Consider the following 21,413-nt stretch of genomic DNA (forward strand, 5'->3'; position numbering starts at 1 on the left):
TAGCTTGCTTAATGTTTTGCAGAAAGATATAAGGTTTATTATATTTATTTGACAGCAGAGCTGTTGCTACAATTTCACAATCTAGCATGTGACCGACAGTCATATAGTTCTTGCATGTATTTGTGGGAAGATTCTGAATGTTTTGAAAAAAGTTGCAAAACGATTGGTGGAATGTACAAATACCATTTACTAGAAAGTGACGAGAAGTTATGAATTGATTCAAATAAACATTATTCAAAATATTCTGTTACTGCAGTAGTGTCAAGTTTCTTGAGGGTAAATTTCACCTTTATGATTTGATACAGAACTTTGTGATTCATTTTGTTGGAAACTTGTCACAACATTGACGAAATTACATAAATATCTCTTGGTGATTTAACTGATAATATTGCAAATAGCTAGATGTATTTTATGAAATTAAAGTTTTATTTCATTTGCTTTTGTCAAATTGTAAAACTTGAACATGACTACTTATGTAGGTCTGTGGTCGGACTAGAGATGTGTGTAACTATAAAAACGATACTAACTATGAATTTGACGTGTACATGTTCCTGTGTATTGCAGCGGGCGTGGACAACCCCCATCCACACGCCTGTGTGGCCGAGAACCTGTGCCCCCGAGAGTGCACCTGTACTGAGGGCATCATCGACTGTCGGGACAAGGGTCTGACCCAGATTCCGGACAACATCCCAGAGACAGCCACTGAACTGTGAGTCTTCATAAGTGGGGAATTAGATGGCCACAATGGCTTCTGTATTTGTGTGTTGATAAAGCTTTATAATGTCCAAATAAGGTGGCCCGTGAAGATCCGGGGTAGAATAGGTCTTCAGCAATCTGAGCTTGCTGTACAAGGTGACTATGCCTGTCGTAAGAGGCGACTAACAGTATCAGGTGGTCAGGATTGCTGACTTGGTTGATGCATGTCACCGAAGGGGTAAAACATCTGAGACCTGCATCACTTTGGGCTTTCCTCCCACATTAAGCTGACTTGCTGTGATATAACTGGAATACTGTTAAAAGCGGTGTTAAACCCAACTCACTCACTCACTCACGGGGTCCCTGACTTAAATACTATAGTAGGCATCCACAAGGACCAAAGGAATTAAATTTATTCAGATGTTCGTCTTGGTTTGTATTCCTTGAATGGGTTTGCTTTTCGAAGTCTCTGATTGTCGGAATCGGTTAGGAACATATGTGAACACATTCCCTCACCATTCATCCCGGTTGCCTTCCGTCATCGATTCTCATGGAAGAAATGCTGTTTTCATCCAAACATATTGCACTCAGCAGATGGCTGATAGTGGGTGTTTTGTGAATGATTTTGACAAATCAATTGTCGTTTGAGTAAGGTTTGGGAACTGCTGTGTTACAAGACGAAAAACAAATTTGAATCAAATTGAGCATGTTAAGTGGTCGATTGATCGCCAAGTCGGTAAAACCACAAATTGGAGGAGAGTGTTTGAAGCCCAATGCTCAAAGCGCCACAAAGTTGGCGATGTCAACTCGGCAGTATTTGAAAGGGAAATTACTCCGTCATCCAATTATTGTCTCTCAATTTGTTCTTTATGGTGTGCTGGGAATTATGTTTGTGCTTTTTGTGGTGTAAACTTTCACATAACCTCAACTGTCTCTGTGTACAATTTCTTATAGGGATTTGATACATTTGGTCCGGAAGCCTTATTTGGGCGTATTCAATTTTCTTGTCTTGGAGTGTCTTGCATTTATTCATGTTTTAGTAGGTTGTGAATTAGAAATATTCGTGTTCGGCTTAGTTTATTGATATTCAAGTCAAACGCTGACAGCAAATACAACATGATTACATTAAATCGCGTTCATACATGTAATTAAATATGATTATTTCTTCAGAACAGCATTTATGTATGTAATTAGACAAGATTATTTCTTCAAAACATGACATTTTACAATTATATTTTTGTACAAATAGACGTGGGTGGACAAGTGGTTAAAGCGTTAACTCATCACGACGAAGGCCTGTGTTTGATTTTCTCCACATGGGTACAATGTGTGAAGCCTATTTCTAGAGTCCCCATGCTGTACTATTGCAGGGATATTGCTAAAAGTGGCGTAAAACCATACTCACTCACTTACTGTTAGAAATGCATTTGTTGATCGTTTAAGGGCAGTTAATGTATCAGGAATACTAACAGTTTTTCTGGCTACCAATTCATTATAAGGACAAGTTGTCCGCTTATCTGGACTTGTCTGTTATGAGGATAGAAGTACTATATACCCATGGACTTATTATTAACTACAGCCTTGGATACACAATGCCATTTAGAAAGTGGTCAAATGTAACAAATGTTATATTTGGGATAACTCTTTCTTAGTAAAGTACAGATTCTTGTACTTTTTTTTGGTTGAGCCTCACTCTGGCAAGTGTGGGTTCGAATCCCGGACGGGACTCAACCCAAAAAAGTACGAGAATCTGTACTTTACTAAGAAAGTGTTATCCCAAATATAACATTTGTTACAGCCTTGGAGCAAGGCTAGATGTGACATGCAAGTCAGTGATCCATTCACGAAATATCCATACACATGACATATTTGATCATAAACACAATGTCGGGAATCCCACCTCTGTGAGTCAATATTCTGGTCACCCATCAGTACTGCTGAGGAGTTCTGCCTCAATGTGCCGAATCCGATCTGAACAGTCAGGTCGTCTCTGACACCAGCTGTACAACATGTCGGATCCAATTCGGTATTGGCACCAAATGTCTTGGAGCCTGACAGAGTGATAAAGTGGAAGACCTTCTGTTGATGTCGGATCTCTCGTGTCCCCTGTCATTCAAGGTGTTGCATTGTCCATCAATGATTCTATAAGCACTGGCTAACCCGAGTCTCAGCTGGGAAAATGCTGTAATGTTAATACGTTTCCTTTTTTTTTTCAGGCGTATTGAAGAAAACCATATAACCCAGATTCCTTCGAGAGTATTTTCAGAACTTCACAAGCTTCAGAGGATGTGAGTTGTTGTGTGACTAAAAGCATCATGTCATCATGTTAAATTCCTTATCTCCTTCAGGTCAAAAATAATACTTGTGGTTCCTGCATCCTGATCATCCAACCAATCAGTTCACCTGGAACCTTTATAATATTAAAAACATATTTAATTTAAGTGCCAATGAAACATTTTTCAAGAAATAATTACATTAACGGTTTGTTCCTTCATATCACCGGTAGAGCAGGACATACTTACCCTTTTTGCGAACACCTGGTGTCATCACTGATTTAAGGTGATCCATTCATATAATTTTCACCCAATTTTCCCATTTACATCCGTTGAAATCTGTTTCGGGTAATGATCAAGACTGTTTATTTTCTGGCGTTGACGTTTTATATCGTAGTTGTCTGATCCTGATTCGTAAACCAAGTTATAGAAGAACTTGTCTTAGAATGGTATTAAACCTTTATGTAGATGTATGTTCATGAAGTTGGCATGAAGTTACCTATTCTGTGTTTTGATTTTCAGTGATATGAGCAATAACCAAATCTCCTACATCGCCCCTGATGCCTTCTCTGGACTCCAGTCTCTCAGAACACTGTAAATACCATATCTCACACTAGTCACATTTCACATGTTTCATGTACTTCATCAAGGGCAGCAGAGGCCCAGTGGTCTAAGGTGCTGCAATTCATTGTGCAGAGTTGTGTCCCTTAGTCTTGCCAGGATCTGCTTGCGGGTTTGTCCCAGGTGTCTAAGGTGCTGCAATTCATTGTGCAGAGTTGTGTCCTTTAGCCTTGCCAGGATCTGCTTGCGGGTTTGTCCCAGGTGTCTAAGGTGCTGCAATTCATTGTGCAGAATTGTGTCCCTTAACCTTACCAGGATCTGTTTGTGGGTTTGTCCCAGGTGTCTAAGGTGCTGCAATTCATTGTGCAGAGTTTTGTCCCTTAGGCTTGCCAGGATCTGCTCGTGGGTGCGAATCCTAGATTTGTCCTCATTATGATCCTTGACCCTGGTTGTTGGTTTTACAAATGTCTAAAACCTGTGTGACTTTGGGATTTGCTTTACTTGGACTTCAAGCTGACACATTGTGATATGACTGAAATATTGTTCGTAACAGTGTCACACTCACTCACTTTATACAGAATATCGGAGATTATTTAACAACTATTGCAACCTGTAAATAAGTGACACAATAATTAATAAAAATTCCTTATTAATATTACAAATTTTCATTTTATACCAAACAAACAAAAATTAAGAGATCCTGAATATTTGGGTATATTTTTTTATTGTAAAGACTGAGCTTGCAATTTCATGAAGATGTCCACCAAAATGTTCATGTTCTCTAACTTTTTCGTTCGGGATATTTATTTACAACTGTTGTGAGTGATACTCCGTTAAACGGCTCATCGTCTATAACGCCCACCAATTATTTGGACCCCATTGGTAGCGTTGTAGCGAGGGACCACTGTATGTCATCTGTGTGAAATCAGTCTGTATACTTGTGAAAACGATTGATAACATGGAGTAATTTCTTACGTCAAGCTTAGGCATAAGTTTACAGTTTGTTAATGGATACACTGCCACAGGAATAACAGCTTTTTGTCATTTTCATTGGTATGTCACAATGTATATTAATATCTATGTCAATCTGGTTTTCAGCGTGCTTTACGGAAACAAGATATCGGATTTACCTCCTGGTGTTTTCAATGGATTAATCAATCTGCAACTCCTGTAAGTAAAAGATTTCACACACAAAATTTTTCTGTCTCTGTAACTAAGAACTTTAAGGAAACTAAGGAAGAGAATATATGGATGTCAACGTCTTTATTATGAGGAACATAACGTTTTGGAGTATATGGTTACTCCTTCATCAGGTGAATGACTAGATGAGAGAAATGTTAATGGGATTGAAAATATACAACTTTAATCATATGATAACAAATCCATCTTACTGGTTGATAAAAAAAGTTTTTTTTGTGACATTTAATGATGGTCTACAATGTGTTTTGCAGAAATAATGTCTTGATTTCGAACATTTTTCCGTTCACTTTCATTTTACAAGAAGCCAGAAGGTACACTCCTATATGATAATAAACAGACCTAATGCAAAGCATTATAAAATATTTACTTTGAAATACATCTTAGATCAGATTTATGAAATTAATATCTGTCTGCACTGATTGAGTATGCAGATTAGATGTGAAGAGTGTATATCTAATGTCAAATTTGTTTTTTTAATAAATGTACCACATGTATTTAAGAAACTTTTCAAACACAGGGCTTAAAGTGTTTGTAAGTTAAAGGTATCAGAAATAAATTGATATGTTGATTGGTAGGTGTTTATAATGTACATACATCAAAGAAGTGAAATGTGAGCAGATAGCGTCTCAAAAGCTAAAAGATATTCATCTTCTGTACATCGCAAATGGAAGGGTGATATTGCTTTACTATGTGTAAATTTTATCTTACGAATCTTTGAAAAATTGATTTAACAAATTGGAATAAGTTGTAATAAATAGCAGCTCGTTTTTCAACATCACACATGAAAGAAAGTTTATTTGCCATTGGGAAAGGGGTTTTCCTCGATAATGTTTTCCTGTCAAAGCGTGTTAATTTCAAAGCGAAATAAACACCAGGTCTACACATGTGAACTGTCAGTTTTGCGGCTTATTTCAACCGTTACATGTGCATCTGCGCATCTGCTGTGCCCGTCTGCACACTTCGACAGCCAGCTAAGCTTTTAACATCATCTCGTGCTCCTCCCGACGTTAACACTGTTTAACCATGGGGCTGGGCTGAAAAACGCTGAGTGCATTTTTTTGCTTGTGTTGTAAATAATGGATGTGTTGCCAGGCCGGCTGATGTTGCAGGGCTGATTGTTACCGTAGTCAGGCAAAAAGATGCGTGTAAAAGATGAGGGTTTTTAATTAGCATTGTGATTGTTTTCAGCCTTCTCACATGTTAGTTTTGATTCAATTGTTAGTTAATAATTGACTTCAATATTTTTTGCATTTATGGAGTTATGAACATAAAATCCAGTGTGAATACTGTGGGGTTTTTTCCAAGAAGGCACACTTGTTTTATAACTTATAACTCCAATACAAAAACATATTGAAGTCAATTTTTATAAATAAATAAGTCTACAACTTCACAGACTGTAGGGGGCACGGGTTGCCCAGTCGTCTAATGCGCCGCAATTCGCTGTGCAGAGTTGCGTCCCTTTGGCACGACAGAAACCTATGATTCGAATACCGGTTCGCCCCGATTATGTTTCTAGGTTTGTCAGCAGCATACCCGTGCTCGTGTGTTTCACCAAATTGGTCAACGTCTGAGACCTGCATCACTTTGGGTTTTCCTCCCACATTAAGCTGACACGCCGTGATATAACTGGAATACTGTTAAAAGCGGTGTTAAACCCAGCTCACTCACTCACAGACTGTAGACAACTGTACACAGCAATTCAAAATCAGCGACACCATTCAGCGCATTCTATTATCAGCCAATCAAGAAACAGTTGTCAGTTTGTGGGCATGGTCAAATGTTTTTTCGGTTTATGGAAGCGTAAATATGGTAAGATATGACAAACAGCAAGGAGACTGTGTGATCCATTTCTCATGTATATTGCCATGATTATTTAGATACATTATGGTAAGATATGACAAACACCAAGGAGATCGTGTGATCCATTTCTCATGTATATTGCCATCATTATTTAGATACATTATGGTAAGATATGACAAACAGCAAGGAGATCGTGTGATTCATTTCTCATGTATATTGCCATCATTATTTAGATAAATTATGGTAAGATATGACAAACAGCAAGGAGATCGTGTGATTCATTTCTCATGTATATTGCCATCATTATTTAGATAAATTATGGTAAGATATGACAAACAGCAAGGAGATCGTGTGATTCATTTCTCATGTATATTGCCATCATTATTTACATACATTATGGTAAGATATGACAAACAAACAGCAAGGAGATCGTGTGATCCATTTCTCATGTATATTGCCATCATTATTTACATACATTATGGTAAGATATGACAAACAGCAAGGAGATCGTGTGATTCATTTCTCATGTATATTGCCATCATTATTTACATACATTATGGTAAGATATGACAAACAAACAGCAAGGAGATCGTGTGATCCATTTCTCATGTATATTGCCATCATTATTTACATACATTATGGTAAGATATGACAAACAACAAGGAGATCGTGTGATTCATTTCTCATGTATATTGCCATCATTATTTAGATAAATTATGGTAAGATATGACAAACAGCAAGGAGATCGTGTGATCCATTTCTCATGTATATTGCCAGGATTATTTAGATACATTATGGTAAGATATGACAAACAGCAAGGAGATTGTGTGATCCATTTCTCACGTACATTGCCATCATGAGGCGTGTTCGTCACTGTCCACTAAATGTGTATATTCAGCAAAACATCAAGTTGGAAGCTTGCCCGAATGATTTAGAGATTTAGCTAAAAAGCTTCAGAAAAAAAATCCATTACGAAGGGCCTGATGCCTGAAGCTGTTTCAAACAAGAAACCAATTTGTTTAAATTTGTAATATGTTGTGATTGACAGTTGAAAGATTGGGGTATAAATTATGGATATAATGTTTTGATGTTTTATGTAAAAGCTTCATTTTATTTTATGATGCATTTAAAGAGAGGCATGTCTTTGTCAAGTTTATGTTGGACATGACCTGTATCAATACTGAGGATGATACATTTGTGTTAGTCATGATGTCCACAAAACATTGAACAGAGCTCCAGATAAGCTGCATATCTGTGTGAAATATGCATCAGAAATGCAGAAATACGCAGTAAAATAAAATCCAAGCGTATCAAATACGCAACGAACATTACAGATACGCTACAAAAATAAAACTTGTGCGTATCATCAAAATATTGTGAAGTAACCCTGCGTATTCGATTAGCAAATCAGCAACTTATTTTGAAATTATAAACGGGCATTCCGTCAACCTTGACAAACTCCACGATGACAGTTACATCATGATCATTTGCCATCACACTTTCTTGTGGAAGTATCGTGGTATTTTTGAGTCCTGTAAAGCTCTCGAACCCACACGACACCAGTTTCCAGGGACTAGATGAATAGTGTTTTTAAATATTTAACTTAAATACCCACATGTGTAAAAACTAGTGAGTAACAGAAATTTGAATACCCAGATAGAATTACTGATACCCAATGATTTTTAAATGCATGGGTAAAATACCCACAACACCAAAAGCTCTGATCGAGGTAATGCAGTCATGGTGTCAACAAACTAGGGCTCGGACAGGTAACTCGCGTACTCGGGTCGGGTGGGTCCTGAGTAGTACCAGGGTACACACAGTACTTACCGGACTGTGGTTATATTGTTTAATGACAAAAACTCACTACAGCTCTGTAATTACACTGCTAGTTGCTAATGTTTGCATTTCTTTCTGATGATGCAACATTCCTTTTGACTTGTATTTGTTTGAGAAAAGATAAAGCTAATAGGGAGTTGGGTACCCGGGTAGGGTCGGGTAATAGGGAGTTGGGTACCCTGGTAGGGTCGGGTAATATGGGGTTGGGTACCCGGGTAGGGTCGGGTAATAGGGGGTTGGGTACCCGGGTAGGGTCGGGTAATAGGGGGTTGGGTACTCGGGTAGTAAATTTGGACTTGTCCCAGCCTTACAACAAACTAACAGTGATGGGTTAGGCCATATTTAGTTTTTAGTTGGTTGATGAGCCCAACCGACCACCTAAAAAACAGAAATTAGAAGAAGAAAAATTTGCTTTTGAAAATTTGTCTTTGACCTAATTTTACATTATGTTGAAATGAAAAACAAGAGAGATTTTGTCACTACTTTTCATTAGAAATGATAAATAATGCATATAAAATAATTTTTATTCTCATGGGGAGAAAACAATCGGTATTTTGCCATGTTAAAACTTGTTTGTTTTTCTTTCATTAGTAGCAGTACTAATCTGAAAGTTCAAAATGATTTGATTTCTTTATCACCTACATTGAACTTTTGGCCAAATGTTCCTAAACCAACAAATAAACAATAAAATGCCTCCTCATCATAAGACATGAATTTCTGTTTTGAACTTTGTCTCAACATCATGAGAGTAAATGTAAAAGTGTTAACTATGCTATCAATGTAGAATTGTTAACGGTCAGTCGGTTGCATGTTCAACTCCAAGCATGGCTGTGGTCATGTGCCACAGTGGGGAGCTTTGACTGGTGGCAGCGATAGTATGGAGAGCTCTGCCAATGGGCTATCGCTATGAGGAGTTTGCTGTGATCCACTTGTTGAGGACTGACATCCTGATTATCATCTTTGATTTGTCATCACCAGACTCAATGTGTGGATTACATCAAAGCTCCAATCACTTTGGACTCTCCCCATAAATAAATCTGACATGCTTTGATATGACTGAAATACTGTTGAAAGCAGTCTCATTCACTCACTCACTCACTCATATTATATATATCAATATACAGATACATAGATAATGTTTGAACTTTACACAAAACAGACCTGTTTATCGGGCATCCTTTGGAACCGAAGCAGCACATATTATTATGAGAACACTTATTTCTGAAAGTTTTCTTGACAGTGCGAAAATGGACACTGCAGGTCCAATTTACGTTACTGTTTTGTACCAGATAGAGGTGTGTTCCGATAAATTCCCTTTGATGTCTGCTACAGTTTGATTACAAGCCAGAAGAAAGCGAGAGTCAACACCAGATAAATGTTATCACTGCGATAAAAAACCTCGGCTACAAAGGTCAAACTGCAGAACCCTGGTTGGGTGCGATAATAGATCATAATTCTCATTACCCACTCAACGCCTCCCTATCACATCATCTGACACAAAAAGCGTTGCACTTATTACTTACGTAGTTCAGTAATGGCTGAATGTGCAGTGAGCATATTTATTTGAAAAGTAGTTGATATTTCTTGTGTGAAATTAATATTTGAATGATGCATAATGTCAAAACTTGCGGCTGTGAACTATTAAGAAGCTGGTTTTTGATAACACTATGAACATAAATAGCTTCTATATTGAGATAACTTGAGATAATTCAGCTTAACTATTTTGGGGTTATCACTGGTGTAAAAGAAGTCCTGACACTTTTTGCTTATTTGACTTCATAAATTTCATGGTGATATTCTGATATTCTCCATTCTCTCTGTGTGTGAATACAAATCACTGTTACTTTATTCTGGTTTATTGTAAGATCCTTGGACTTTTGTTAACTATAAAATTAAATTGAATATAATTATATGTGAAAGTTAAATATGATTAAATGTGTTAATTAAGGGTGACATTGAATTTTACGCCTTGAGGCGTTAGCCAAGAGTGTTGAAGTTCATATTGCCTGTGGAGGGGGTGCGTGAATTGACTTACCCCTGGTGGCTAGGAAACGCGCAGCGCTCTGACTGACAATGCAAACCTGTGAGCCAAGGCTCTTTCCCCTCTTCCCCAAACGGGGCCACGGGTGGCCCAGTCATCTAAGGCTCCGCAATTCGCTGTGCAGAGTTGCGTTCCCTGGACACGCCAGAAACCTATGATTGTGGGTTCGAATCCCAGTTCTCCCCGATTATGTTTCTAGGTTTGTCAGCACCATACTCGTACTCATGGGTTTCACCGAAGTGGTAAATGTCTGAGACCTGCATCACTTCGGGCTTTCCTCCCACATTAAGCTGACACGCCGTGATATAACTGGAATACTGTTAAAAGGGGTGTTAAACCCAACTCACTCACTCACTCACTTCCCGAAAACAAATCGTCCGCGTGGCATGCCAGTGTCAAGAAAAGCAACCATCAAAACAATGGACGTAACGTGACTTAGTGATATAACTGAGGATCATTACCACATAACTTGGAACTATTTATGATGACGCTTATGAAGACTATAATGTAACACATGGTTTGTAATGACATGAATATCTCTTTTATTTTCCAGGTTGCTGAATGCCAACAAGATTACTTGTGTCCGAGTGGATGCATTTAGAGATCTACGCAACCTCAACTTGCTGTAAGTTGCCTTCACTTTGAACAACAAATACCATCTAAAAAGAATACCCTCCCTATGCTGCGTCTATCACATCCATATCCACATCCACAGACACACCCATTCTTCCCCACCCCCAACTACTTAACCAAGCCCACCATTTCTCACCCTGGAGAAAAGTGGAATGGACCCCTCTTTCCAGTACAAACAGCTCCACGCAGACTGGTCTGTGTGCCCTCTCGGGAAAGGGTACTACTTTTATAGTTCACAGCTACACATTCTTGATACACATTGGTCCCTGGAAGCAGTGATTCTTGATAAAAAAATAGCTTTCAGTTTACCATGTTTGTCTCCTTATGGAGATTCCAGTAAAATATTTGAAGTAGAGTATCAGGTGGCCAGACACTCTGACTTGGCTGATTGTGGATCAGGTGGACAACATCTGTGTCTTGGCTGATTGTGGATCAAGTGGACAACATCTGTGTCTTGGCTGATTGTAGATCAGACGTCCAGACTCTCTGACTTGGCTGATTGTAAACCAGGTGGCCAGACTCCCTGACTTGGCTGATTGTGGATCTAGGCCCACTTGCACAAAGTGATCTTAGCTCTAAGATGATCGTAACTCCCATACTTTAACATAGGCTTACAATAGTCTTAGCGCTAAGATTGCTTTGTGCAAGTGGACCCAGGTGTCCAGACTCTCTGACTTGGCTGATTTTAGATAGGGTGGCCAGACTCCCTGACCTGGCTGATTGTGGCCATACTCTCTGACTTGGCTGGTTGTAGATCAGGTGTCCAGACTCTCTGACCTGGCTGATTGTGGATCAGGTGTCCAGACTCTCCGACTTGGCTGATTGTTGATCAGGTGTCCAAACTCTCCGACTTGGCTGATTGTGGATCAGGTGTCCAGACTCTCCGACTTGGCTGATTGTTGATCAGGTGGCCAGACTCTCTGACCGGGCTGATTGTAGATCAGGTGGCCAGACACTCTGACTTGGCTGATTGTGGATCAGGTGGCCAGACTCTCTGACTTGGCTGATTGTAGATCAGGTGGCCAGACTCTCTGACCGGGCTGATTGTAGATCAGGTGTCCAGACTCTCTGACTTGGCTGATTGTAGATCAGGTGGCCAGACTCTCTGACTTGGCTGATTGTAGATCAGGTGGCCAGACTCTCTGACTTGGCTGATTGTAGATCAGGTGGCCAGACTCTCTGACTTGGCTGATTGTAGATCAGGTGGCCAGACTCTCTGACTTGGCTGATTGTAGATCAGGTGGCCAGACTCTCTGACTTGGCTGATTGTAGATCAGGTGGCCAGACTCTCTGACCGGGCTGATTGTAGATCAGGTGTCCAGACTCTCTGACTTGGCTGAGTGTAGATCAGGTGGCCAGACTCTCTGACTTGGCTGATTGTAGATCAGGTGTCCAGACTCTCTGACTTGGCTGATTGTAGATCAGGTGGCCAGACTCTCTGACTTGGCTGATTGTAGATAGGGTGGCCAGACTCCCTGACCTGGCTGATTGTAGATCAGGTGGCCAGACTCTCTGACTTGGCTGATTGTAGATCAGGTGGCCAGACTCTCTGACTTGGCTGATTGTAGATCAGGTGGCCAGACTCTCTGACTTGGCTGATTGTAGATCAGGTGGCCAGACTCTCTGACTTGGCTGATTGTAGATCAGGTGGCCAGACTCTCTGACTTGGCTGATTGTAGATCAGGTGGCCAGACTCTCTGACTTGGCTGATTGTAGATAGGGTGGCCAGACTCCCTGACCTGGCTGATTGTAGATCAGGTGGCCAGACTCTCTGACTTGGCTGATTGTAGATCAGGTGGCCAGACTCTCTGACTTGGCTGATTGTAGATCAGGTGTCCAGACTCTCTGACTTGGCTGATTGTAGATCAGGTGGCCAGACTCTCTGACTTGGCTGATTGTAGATAGGGTGGCCAGACTCCCAGACCTGGCTGATTGTGGATCAGGTGGCCAGACTCTCTGACTTGGCTGATTGTAGATTAGGTGTCCAGACTCTCTGACCTGGCTGATTGTGGATCAGGTGGCCAGACTCTCTGACTTGGCTGATTGTAGATCAGGTGTCCAGACTCTCTGACCGGGCTGATTGTAGATCAGGTGTCCAGACTCTCTGACTTGGCTGAGTGTAGATCAGGTGGCCAGACTCTCTGACCGGGCTGATGGTGGATCAGGTGGCCAGACTCTCTGACTTGGCTGATTGTGGATCAGGTGGACAACATCTGTGTCTTGGCTGATTGTAGATCAGACGTCCAGACTCTCTGACTTGGCTGATTGTAAACCAGGTGGCCAGACTCCCTGACTTGGCTGATTGTGGATCTAGGCCCACTTGCACAAAGCGATCTTAGCGCTAAGATGATCGTAACTCCCATACTTTAACATAGGCTTACAATAGTCTTAGCGCTAAGATTGCTTTGTGCAAGTGGACCCAGGTGTCCAGACTCTCTGACTTGGCTGATTGTGGATCAGGTGGCCAGACTCTCTGACTTGGCTTATTGTGGATCAGGTGGCCAGACTCTCTGAATTGGCTGATTGTGTGTCATCATGCCCTGATCACATTTGTTTGTCTGAAGGAACCTTAATTATTTACAGGCCACCATGAAATAGCTGGGATACTTCTGACTACAACACCTCACTGATTGTAGTCAATCTCGGTGCATGTTAGGGGATACACCCAGTCTAGGACAGCATGATCAATCTGTGGCTGTGAGGCCTGGATGAGCTACATGTAGGATACATGCACGCTGCTGACAGAAAAACGCAAACGTAAATACACACATCCTGTCAAAATATCTCACGAGGCATTTAGCATGTAGTGTTTCTGGGATACATGTGAACTGGCAGATATTGATGAGACGAACTCACTGGTTTGTTTGTAAGAAACTAGGGAGTATTTCCTACGCTTACACTCCTCCCGAGACCTCCTGCCACCATCAGCAGCAGATTAATGACCTGTAGCTCACCTGGCTAGGACACAGGGAACATAAATTAATAAGTTTATTGTACCGTAATTGTAGATGTACAAAAACTTTTCCTGATTTCACTCGGTGAGTCCGTGTATGCTGGGAGACACTTTGGTATGTCTTGGTTGTTTTCATTTGAGGATTTAGATCTATGAGCTACTTGCTGTAGGCTTTGTGCTGTCAGAAGAGCGTGTTGGTTTAGGGTATAGGCCAAGTTCCCCCCTCTGCCTCCTGGGACTTGGCACTGTTAACCTGGCCAGTCATCCGTAAGGCCCTGATAAATAATTGTTACATTTTCGCCCCCACGAACCTTGCTAACAAACACACACACCCCACCCCCACCCCATCCTCATCATTTTGTTGTTCCTACATACATACAGACAAGGACAACTGCTTTGGGCAGTTTCTTATTTCTTTATTTGATGAAACTATTTTAGTAGTCAGGTATCTTTATTTGTTTGTTTGTTGTTTAACGCTACACTCAGCAATATTCCTGCTATATGAAGGCGGTCTATGAATAATCAAGTCTGGACCAGACAATCCAGTGATAGATATCATGAGCATTGATCCATGCAATTGACAACAATCAGCTATCAGATGGTGACTTTTTCAAATGTATGACTGGATAGGGACTTGTCATTTAATAGGGACAGGGAACTTGTCTCAACGCTGAAGAATTTTGTGTAACATTTTTACATGCCCCCCACCCCCCCTCACCCCTCCAAAAAATATATGACCACATTTTTATTGGAAAAGAGAACTGTCATTATTTCTTCTCTCCCCCATAGTTGTGATAAATTTTGCCAAACCCCCTTCTTTCGCTGTTTTTTTTTATGACTATGCTTGTTGTATGAGGCAACTAATGGGATCGGGTGATCAGGCTCGCTGACTTGGTTGATACATGTCATCGTATCCCAATTGTGTGGACCGATGTTCATGACATCAATCACTGGATTGTCTGGTCCGGACTCAATTATTTACAGACCGCCGTCATATACAGAGCTACAGATAAGCAGCGTATTTGCGTAAAATACCCCTCCAAAAATATTCAAAACCCAATTACTTTAAATTAACTTGCATACAGAAATGCATGCATTAAATGAAAAACTAAATGAAATGTAAATGAAAAAATGTATAAAAACATCTCGCGTTGTACCCAATGAAGTTTTTTCAGCATGCGCACAAAGAGCTAATTTATGAAACACAATTACGTGCTAATTTACTTTCTGAGTCAAGCCTATATATTTAGAACAGTTATATACATCTAAAACATTATTTCCTTTTTTTTAAATCTTAAAATGTTTACTAATTTTGGGGAAAAAACCCAATAGAGTGATGAATAGATGAGTGAAAAAATGTTGGTTACCCAATAAAAAATCTAATAACCCAATTAAAATAGAAACCCTAGAGTAAAAACTCAATTGCTAAAAGGGTTATCTGGAGCTCTGCATATTGCAAGAATATTGCTGAGTATGGCATTAAACATTACACAAACAAAACAAAATATAACGTATATCGCTGTGTATAAAGCGACCCCACGTATAAGACGACCCCCCTGTACACGCCTTAAAAATCAACCCAAAATCCTATACTCCGTGTATAAGGCGACCGGGAATGAAACACATCACAAGTCTGACTGATATAGAAGATTTAACGTGCGCTTTCCGACTGTAGCGTATTTCGCACACAGACATCACAAGTTAGTTAGTTACTTTGGAGATTTAACGTGCGCTTTCCGACTGATGCATATTTCGCACACATCACAAGTGCGCACACAAACCTTATATATGCAATAAAAATATGTTTATCTTGCGTTGTTTTTTTTCTACAACGATAGGTCGCGTGTGTAACTCCAGCACACGTCGCCACTTTGTTTTGTGTACGACACCAAATTGGTGCCCGTAAAATAAAATTCATTTATGAAGAAATAACATATAAGAGACAATGGTGAGTAATTTAATCGCCAGTTATCTATGTTGTAACTAACAGTTATTGGAACAGTTATTTAGGACGAAATGCAAAGTTTAATTGTCAAAGGCTGGGCTGGCTATCGGACGCCGGTTGACATCGCCAGTGGAAAAAAATGTGAGATCTGCGACTCCGTGTATAAGACGACCCCCCTTCTTAGCCCCCTCATTTTAGGTACGAAAAACTCGCCTTATACACAGCAATATACGGTAATAAATGACCACTCCCTTAGATTGACTATTCTGCAGCTGACCAATGCTTGCCATTCCATAATTGTCCAAAGATGACTATCCTTACTGTGTCCTTACTGATGAGTTAATTGGTTACAATGTTGCAAACAACAATTTTACAGTATGTAGCCTCTCCGTACTAAACACTTTTCAAATCTTCTGCAGTAATAGATGAAATAACCCACATTGTCATGGGTGACAAATGTTTGTTTGAATAAACTTTGCTTGTTTATCGGCTCAACAAGTGTAGGAGCGGCATCAAAATTCTTGTACACTTCATGAGAGGAGGGTCGTCTTTGATAAACTCACACCAGCAGGAGTACAATGAGTCTCTGCTAGGGGGCGCTACTTGCTGAAATAAACATTGGCAAGTTTGTGATACACAGACAGGATGATATTTATGTCTGGAGGTGCGTGGAAAAGTCAGAAGTCATGACATAACAATGGTAGGGTGTTAATCAGGTATCACTTACTCACTTGCTTAATCAGTCTGGGTGTAGCAGAACTGTAGACAATATGAGGTGTGTCAATTAACCAAGTCAGCGAGCCTGACCACCAGATCCTGTGTTTACATTTGAACAGACAACATATACATATATGGTCTCTGATTTGAATCATTTTCTGTATCAATGCGAGACCTTGTGTTGATCACCCAAAAATATCTACAACCATGACTAAGGCTTATTTGATTGAACTTTCAAGACTTTTAAATATGTATTCATAAATAAAAATAAAGGTTTCTCGGGCACATTTTTCTCAAAAGTGAGGAGGGCGGTAGGACTTTTCTTTTTCTTTTTTATTGAAGCCAACGTGATATGGAATTAACCCTTTTTGTATCTTTTCTTCCAAGAATATCAGCAAACACAACTAGCTTTGAACATTGCACATTGAACTTGACCCTTTAATGTCAGTTGTCAAGTGTGTCATTTTATGGATTATAAATCTGCTGACTACCCAAAACTGAAATTTTAAAAATATGAAAGGCAATGTTATTGTAATTCTGCCAAACTGAAATAAGTAAAATGTTTTAAAAAAGCTCATTTACTGTTGCTGTAAACATATATTTCAAAATACTATCATTATAACCTGTTGAAAGTTTTCTTTAAAACTGTCTCTCCCAATTTGTATTCCATTAGCTACTAAACATTTTGAGGAAATCAAAACAAATATTTGAAACTGGATTTTTGTTGTTGATTTTTTCAACCTACCAACCTGAGTTTTGGGGCCAATGGGCCAAACATGCGCAAACCAAAAACAAAACACAAAGGTCTGCCCTAATGGTGTAGTCTCAGTCTCTCGCCTCTAGTAACAATCTACCTGATTTTCTGTTTCAGATCGCTGTACGACAACAAGATACAGTCTCTGGCCAACAATACGTTCACACCGCTGAGGAACATACAGACTTTGTAAGTAGAAGCTTCTGTATAGGCAGTCCACTGGTTCCATGTTGGATTCATCTTACCAACAGCTCAGCAAAGTCGTTTGTACCTTTCCAAATTATGAGAGATGAATTTAAGTATTACGATTTGGAAATGTCAATGTTTGTTTGACTAATCTTCTAGTGATGATTAAATCACTTTTTCCATTTACTGTGATTTGTATATTAGCACCTACTTATCTATAGAAATATCTTGTAACAGATTAATTAATCATTATTACAGTGTTTAGTATTTCATAAACAAATATGTTGATTTATTAAAAGATATTAAAGGATATGTAATTTGGGACTTATTTAGAAAATATTGTCCCATATACAATGATATTTATCATCCAAAGCTGGCTCCCACAGGAGATATCGCTTGGGTGAGATCAAGCGATATCTATACTGTAGATATCGCTGCAATGAAATTGCATCACAATGCTTTGCAGACCATTGTGACGTCATTGGTTACCATGACGTCACAATCAAATGACATCACTAATGGCTCTGCTACTGAAGCTGTTAGTAGTACTTTTTACTCTTAAGACACTGCTTATAACTTTCTACAAACTGAAAAAGTTGGAAGAATGATGTTGGATGATAAATAAAATCTCACCCGAGTGTCTTTTGATATCAAATATATCAAAACTTGTTGATAAAAGTGGAAAAAATCCCACTTTTATCAACTCGTGTTGATATATTTGATACCAAAAGACACTCGGGTGAGATTCTCTGTATATATGGTTTAGGGAGGATTCTGTAATTTGATTAACCATCATGTAGCTGGAACATTGCTGAGCGCGGCATTAAACAACAAACAAACAAACAAACAATGTCATTTGATTAGACTAACATCTAGTCCCTGAAATGAATTTATCATCCAAAACTGGCTCCCACAGGAGAGATGGCTTGGGTGAGATCAAGCAATATCTACATTGTAGATATTGCTGCAATGCTTTGCATTATTGCATTATTGTGATGTCATTGGTTACCATGATGTCACAATCAAATGACATCACTAATGTCTCTCTCTGCTACTGAAGTTGTTAGAACTACTTAAGACACTGCTTATTACTGTCTACAAACTGAAAAAGTTGGAAGAATGATGTTGGATGATAAGTAAAATCTCACCCTCGTGTCCTTTAATATAAAATATATCAACACTCATTGATATATTTGTATTCAAAAAACACTCGACAGAAAAAAACAGTTGTTAAATAATGGTTATGAAATATAATAAAAAGGAGTCCAGACTTTCTTCATTTTCAGATATTGCAGTAATCTGGACTTGCCAAATATTATAGACTTGCCTGGGCTGTATTGGATATATTTGTTTCAGTGTCTGTATGACAGACTATCATTTGAAGTACACTGATGTATCATGTCAAAAATCATTATAATTGGTTTTGTATACTATCCAAAAGAAGTTAAGGACCATCGGATTCTTTCGTGCCATGAGAAATTAACTTTAGTAATATGAAAAAATCAGGTGGTCCTTAACTTCTTTTGAGTAATATTTGAAAAGTTAATATCAATGAAAAGTTGGAAGAGTCAGTTATGATCAAGTAATTGAGTGTGAAATTTTCGGACTTCCTTGTTTTAATCTAAACATGAAGCAGCATTTCTAAATGAACAGAGATCACTTGTAGGATTGTGTGTGCCTGCATGTCCTCACATCCTGCATTCTGACATGTGTCATAATTCGTCCATCATCACGCTACACCCGCTGACATTCCAGTAACAGCTCATTCATTTAGCCAGGCCATTTATGCCATATCCTCATTGAGGGCTGCTTATCTGTCCATCAAAGCCCTGAATATGGGCTTTAATTAACTTTAATTAACATGCGACTGATGATTTAATTGTACTGCACCAGGTGACAAATCTGTTGCCATGACAACTGATTATAAACACAAAATGTGCACTGAGTGATTGACGGATAAGGTCACATGACTGCAGTGACTGTGCGGTGATGCATGTGCGTGTGATCGAGGCGAGGGACAGAGCACGCACATGCGGAGATGCGCGATGATTCATCTGCTCTCCATATGACTTCCAGAGTAAACACAGGGAAATAGATTATCCATCTTTTTGTTATTCACATTTCGGGATATTTACATCATTAGTGATGGCGTTTCCGCAAACTTGCATAATCGGTTGTCAGAGGTGAAGCATAAATAGGTCAACATGCTATATACATCTCTGTCAATGTTTCTTTGATATTTCTCTTAAACAGTGCCATGCATTACCCCAATCAAGGGAAACAAAATTGTTTAACATCACTATTTCCTTGATTGATTTGGGATGCAGATTGTATCATGTTGATTAGGTGGGATGCATTATGAATCATATTATTGGGTGGGATGCATTATGAATCATATTGATTGGGGTGGGATGTGTTATGAGTCATATTGATTGGGTTAGGATGTGTATGAATAATATTGATAGGGTGGGAGGCATTATGAATCATATTGATAGGGGTGGTAGGCATTATGAATCATATTACTTTGTTGGGAGGCAGTATATGAATCATGTTGATTTGGGTGGGAGTGAGTATGAATCATGTTGATTGGGGTGTGAGGCAGTATGAATAATTTTGATTGGGATGGGATGCGGTATGAATCATTTTGATTGGGGTGGGGTTCAGTATGAATCATGTTGATTGGGATGGGATGCAGTGTGAATCATTTTGATTGGGGTGGGATTCAGTATGAATCATTTTGATTGGAGTGGGATTCAGTATGAATCATGATTATTGGGGTGGGATGCAGCGTGAGTCATGTTTGGGTGGGGTTTGTGTTTGTGATTAGTGACTAATGTACAGATTAATTACATAGATAAATCATTTAGTAATTAAAATGAAAAAAAGATGCAGTCTGATTAACAAAATGCCTCATCAAGTGTAAGGAAGCAGATTTGAAGTCAGTAACCCTCTAAATGGAGGGATTACGGTGACTGGTGTTTACTTCCTAAGTACGTTGCCATTTCCTGTCTACTTAAAACAGGATCTTAGATGTTGTGACTACCTGGGCTAGGTAGGTGCTTCCATGTTACCAGACTAATGCAGGAACCATTAACGTGGGGAGTGCATCTCTGTGTTGAAACACATTTAATTAGCTACTTTTTAAGATTCATTGCCTAAGGCCTCACATTTTATAGTTTCATTTCACAGGCCCGCTGTCCCTTCTGAAAAACAGCCGGTTCAAGAAAAGAATTAAATTAATTTTTTATTATTATGTCTGCCTTTCGTAATATAGACCTTCTGAAACAATAAAAAAAATGTTATATATAAATTCTATGTCACTATCAATATTTTGTTCACTATCAGTGATTCAAGAAGCTAGCTATAGTTTTAACTCCATGTTAGAATGACTTTCATATGAATAAAAACATAAATAAATGATTGACATAGCTGTTCATTTTTATTTTTATTTCAGCTGACCTTGTGTGGAAAAACTGGAATAATCCGTGAAACATAAAATTAAAAAAGTGTGGGCTTATTGTATAAAAATACAATGTGGTTAATATAGATATATTGCCATGTTATCATGATTTTTTTAAATAAAGTACTTCACTTTGTGTTACTGAAACCCGTTAATGACCTGGTCAAGTTATGTAGATAACCTACACCATCATGGAGGTTTTTATTGCTAATACAGTCTTAAATATCAAACCTTATGTCAGGTTATGAAACAGCTCATACATTTATGACCCATTTTGGATAAATCTGTCGTTTAGATGGTATTAATTATAAATTTTGGGGTTATATATGAGATAAGTGGTTCTGAGAGTAGTCTC

General features: G+C 39.0%; 1 protein-coding gene across 4 annotated transcripts in view; it reads left to right on the forward strand.

Annotated features, from left to right (window-relative positions):
- Positions 1–21,413, forward strand: part of LOC139453409 (slit homolog 2 protein-like) — a 181,341-nt gene that overhangs the window by 120,664 nt on the left and 39,264 nt on the right. For all 4 annotated transcript variants that reach the window (XM_071235093.1, XM_071235097.1, XM_071235095.1 and 1 more), the window contains exons 9-14: positions 565–709; positions 2,913–2,984; positions 3,492–3,563; positions 4,629–4,700; positions 10,964–11,035; positions 17,530–17,601. In XM_071235093.1, coding sequence (XP_071091194.1) covers positions 565–709; positions 2,913–2,984; positions 3,492–3,563; positions 4,629–4,700; positions 10,964–11,035; positions 17,530–17,601 — 505 coding nt within the window. The remainder of the gene's footprint in view (positions 1–564; positions 710–2,912; positions 2,985–3,491; positions 3,564–4,628; positions 4,701–10,963; positions 11,036–17,529; positions 17,602–21,413) is intronic.

Source organism: Haliotis cracherodii, unplaced genomic scaffold, assembly GCF_022045235.1.
Source record: "Haliotis cracherodii isolate W230 unplaced genomic scaffold, xgHalCrac1.p SCAF_9, whole genome shotgun sequence".
Classification (NCBI taxonomy): domain Eukaryota; kingdom Metazoa; phylum Mollusca; class Gastropoda; order Lepetellida; family Haliotidae; genus Haliotis; species Haliotis cracherodii.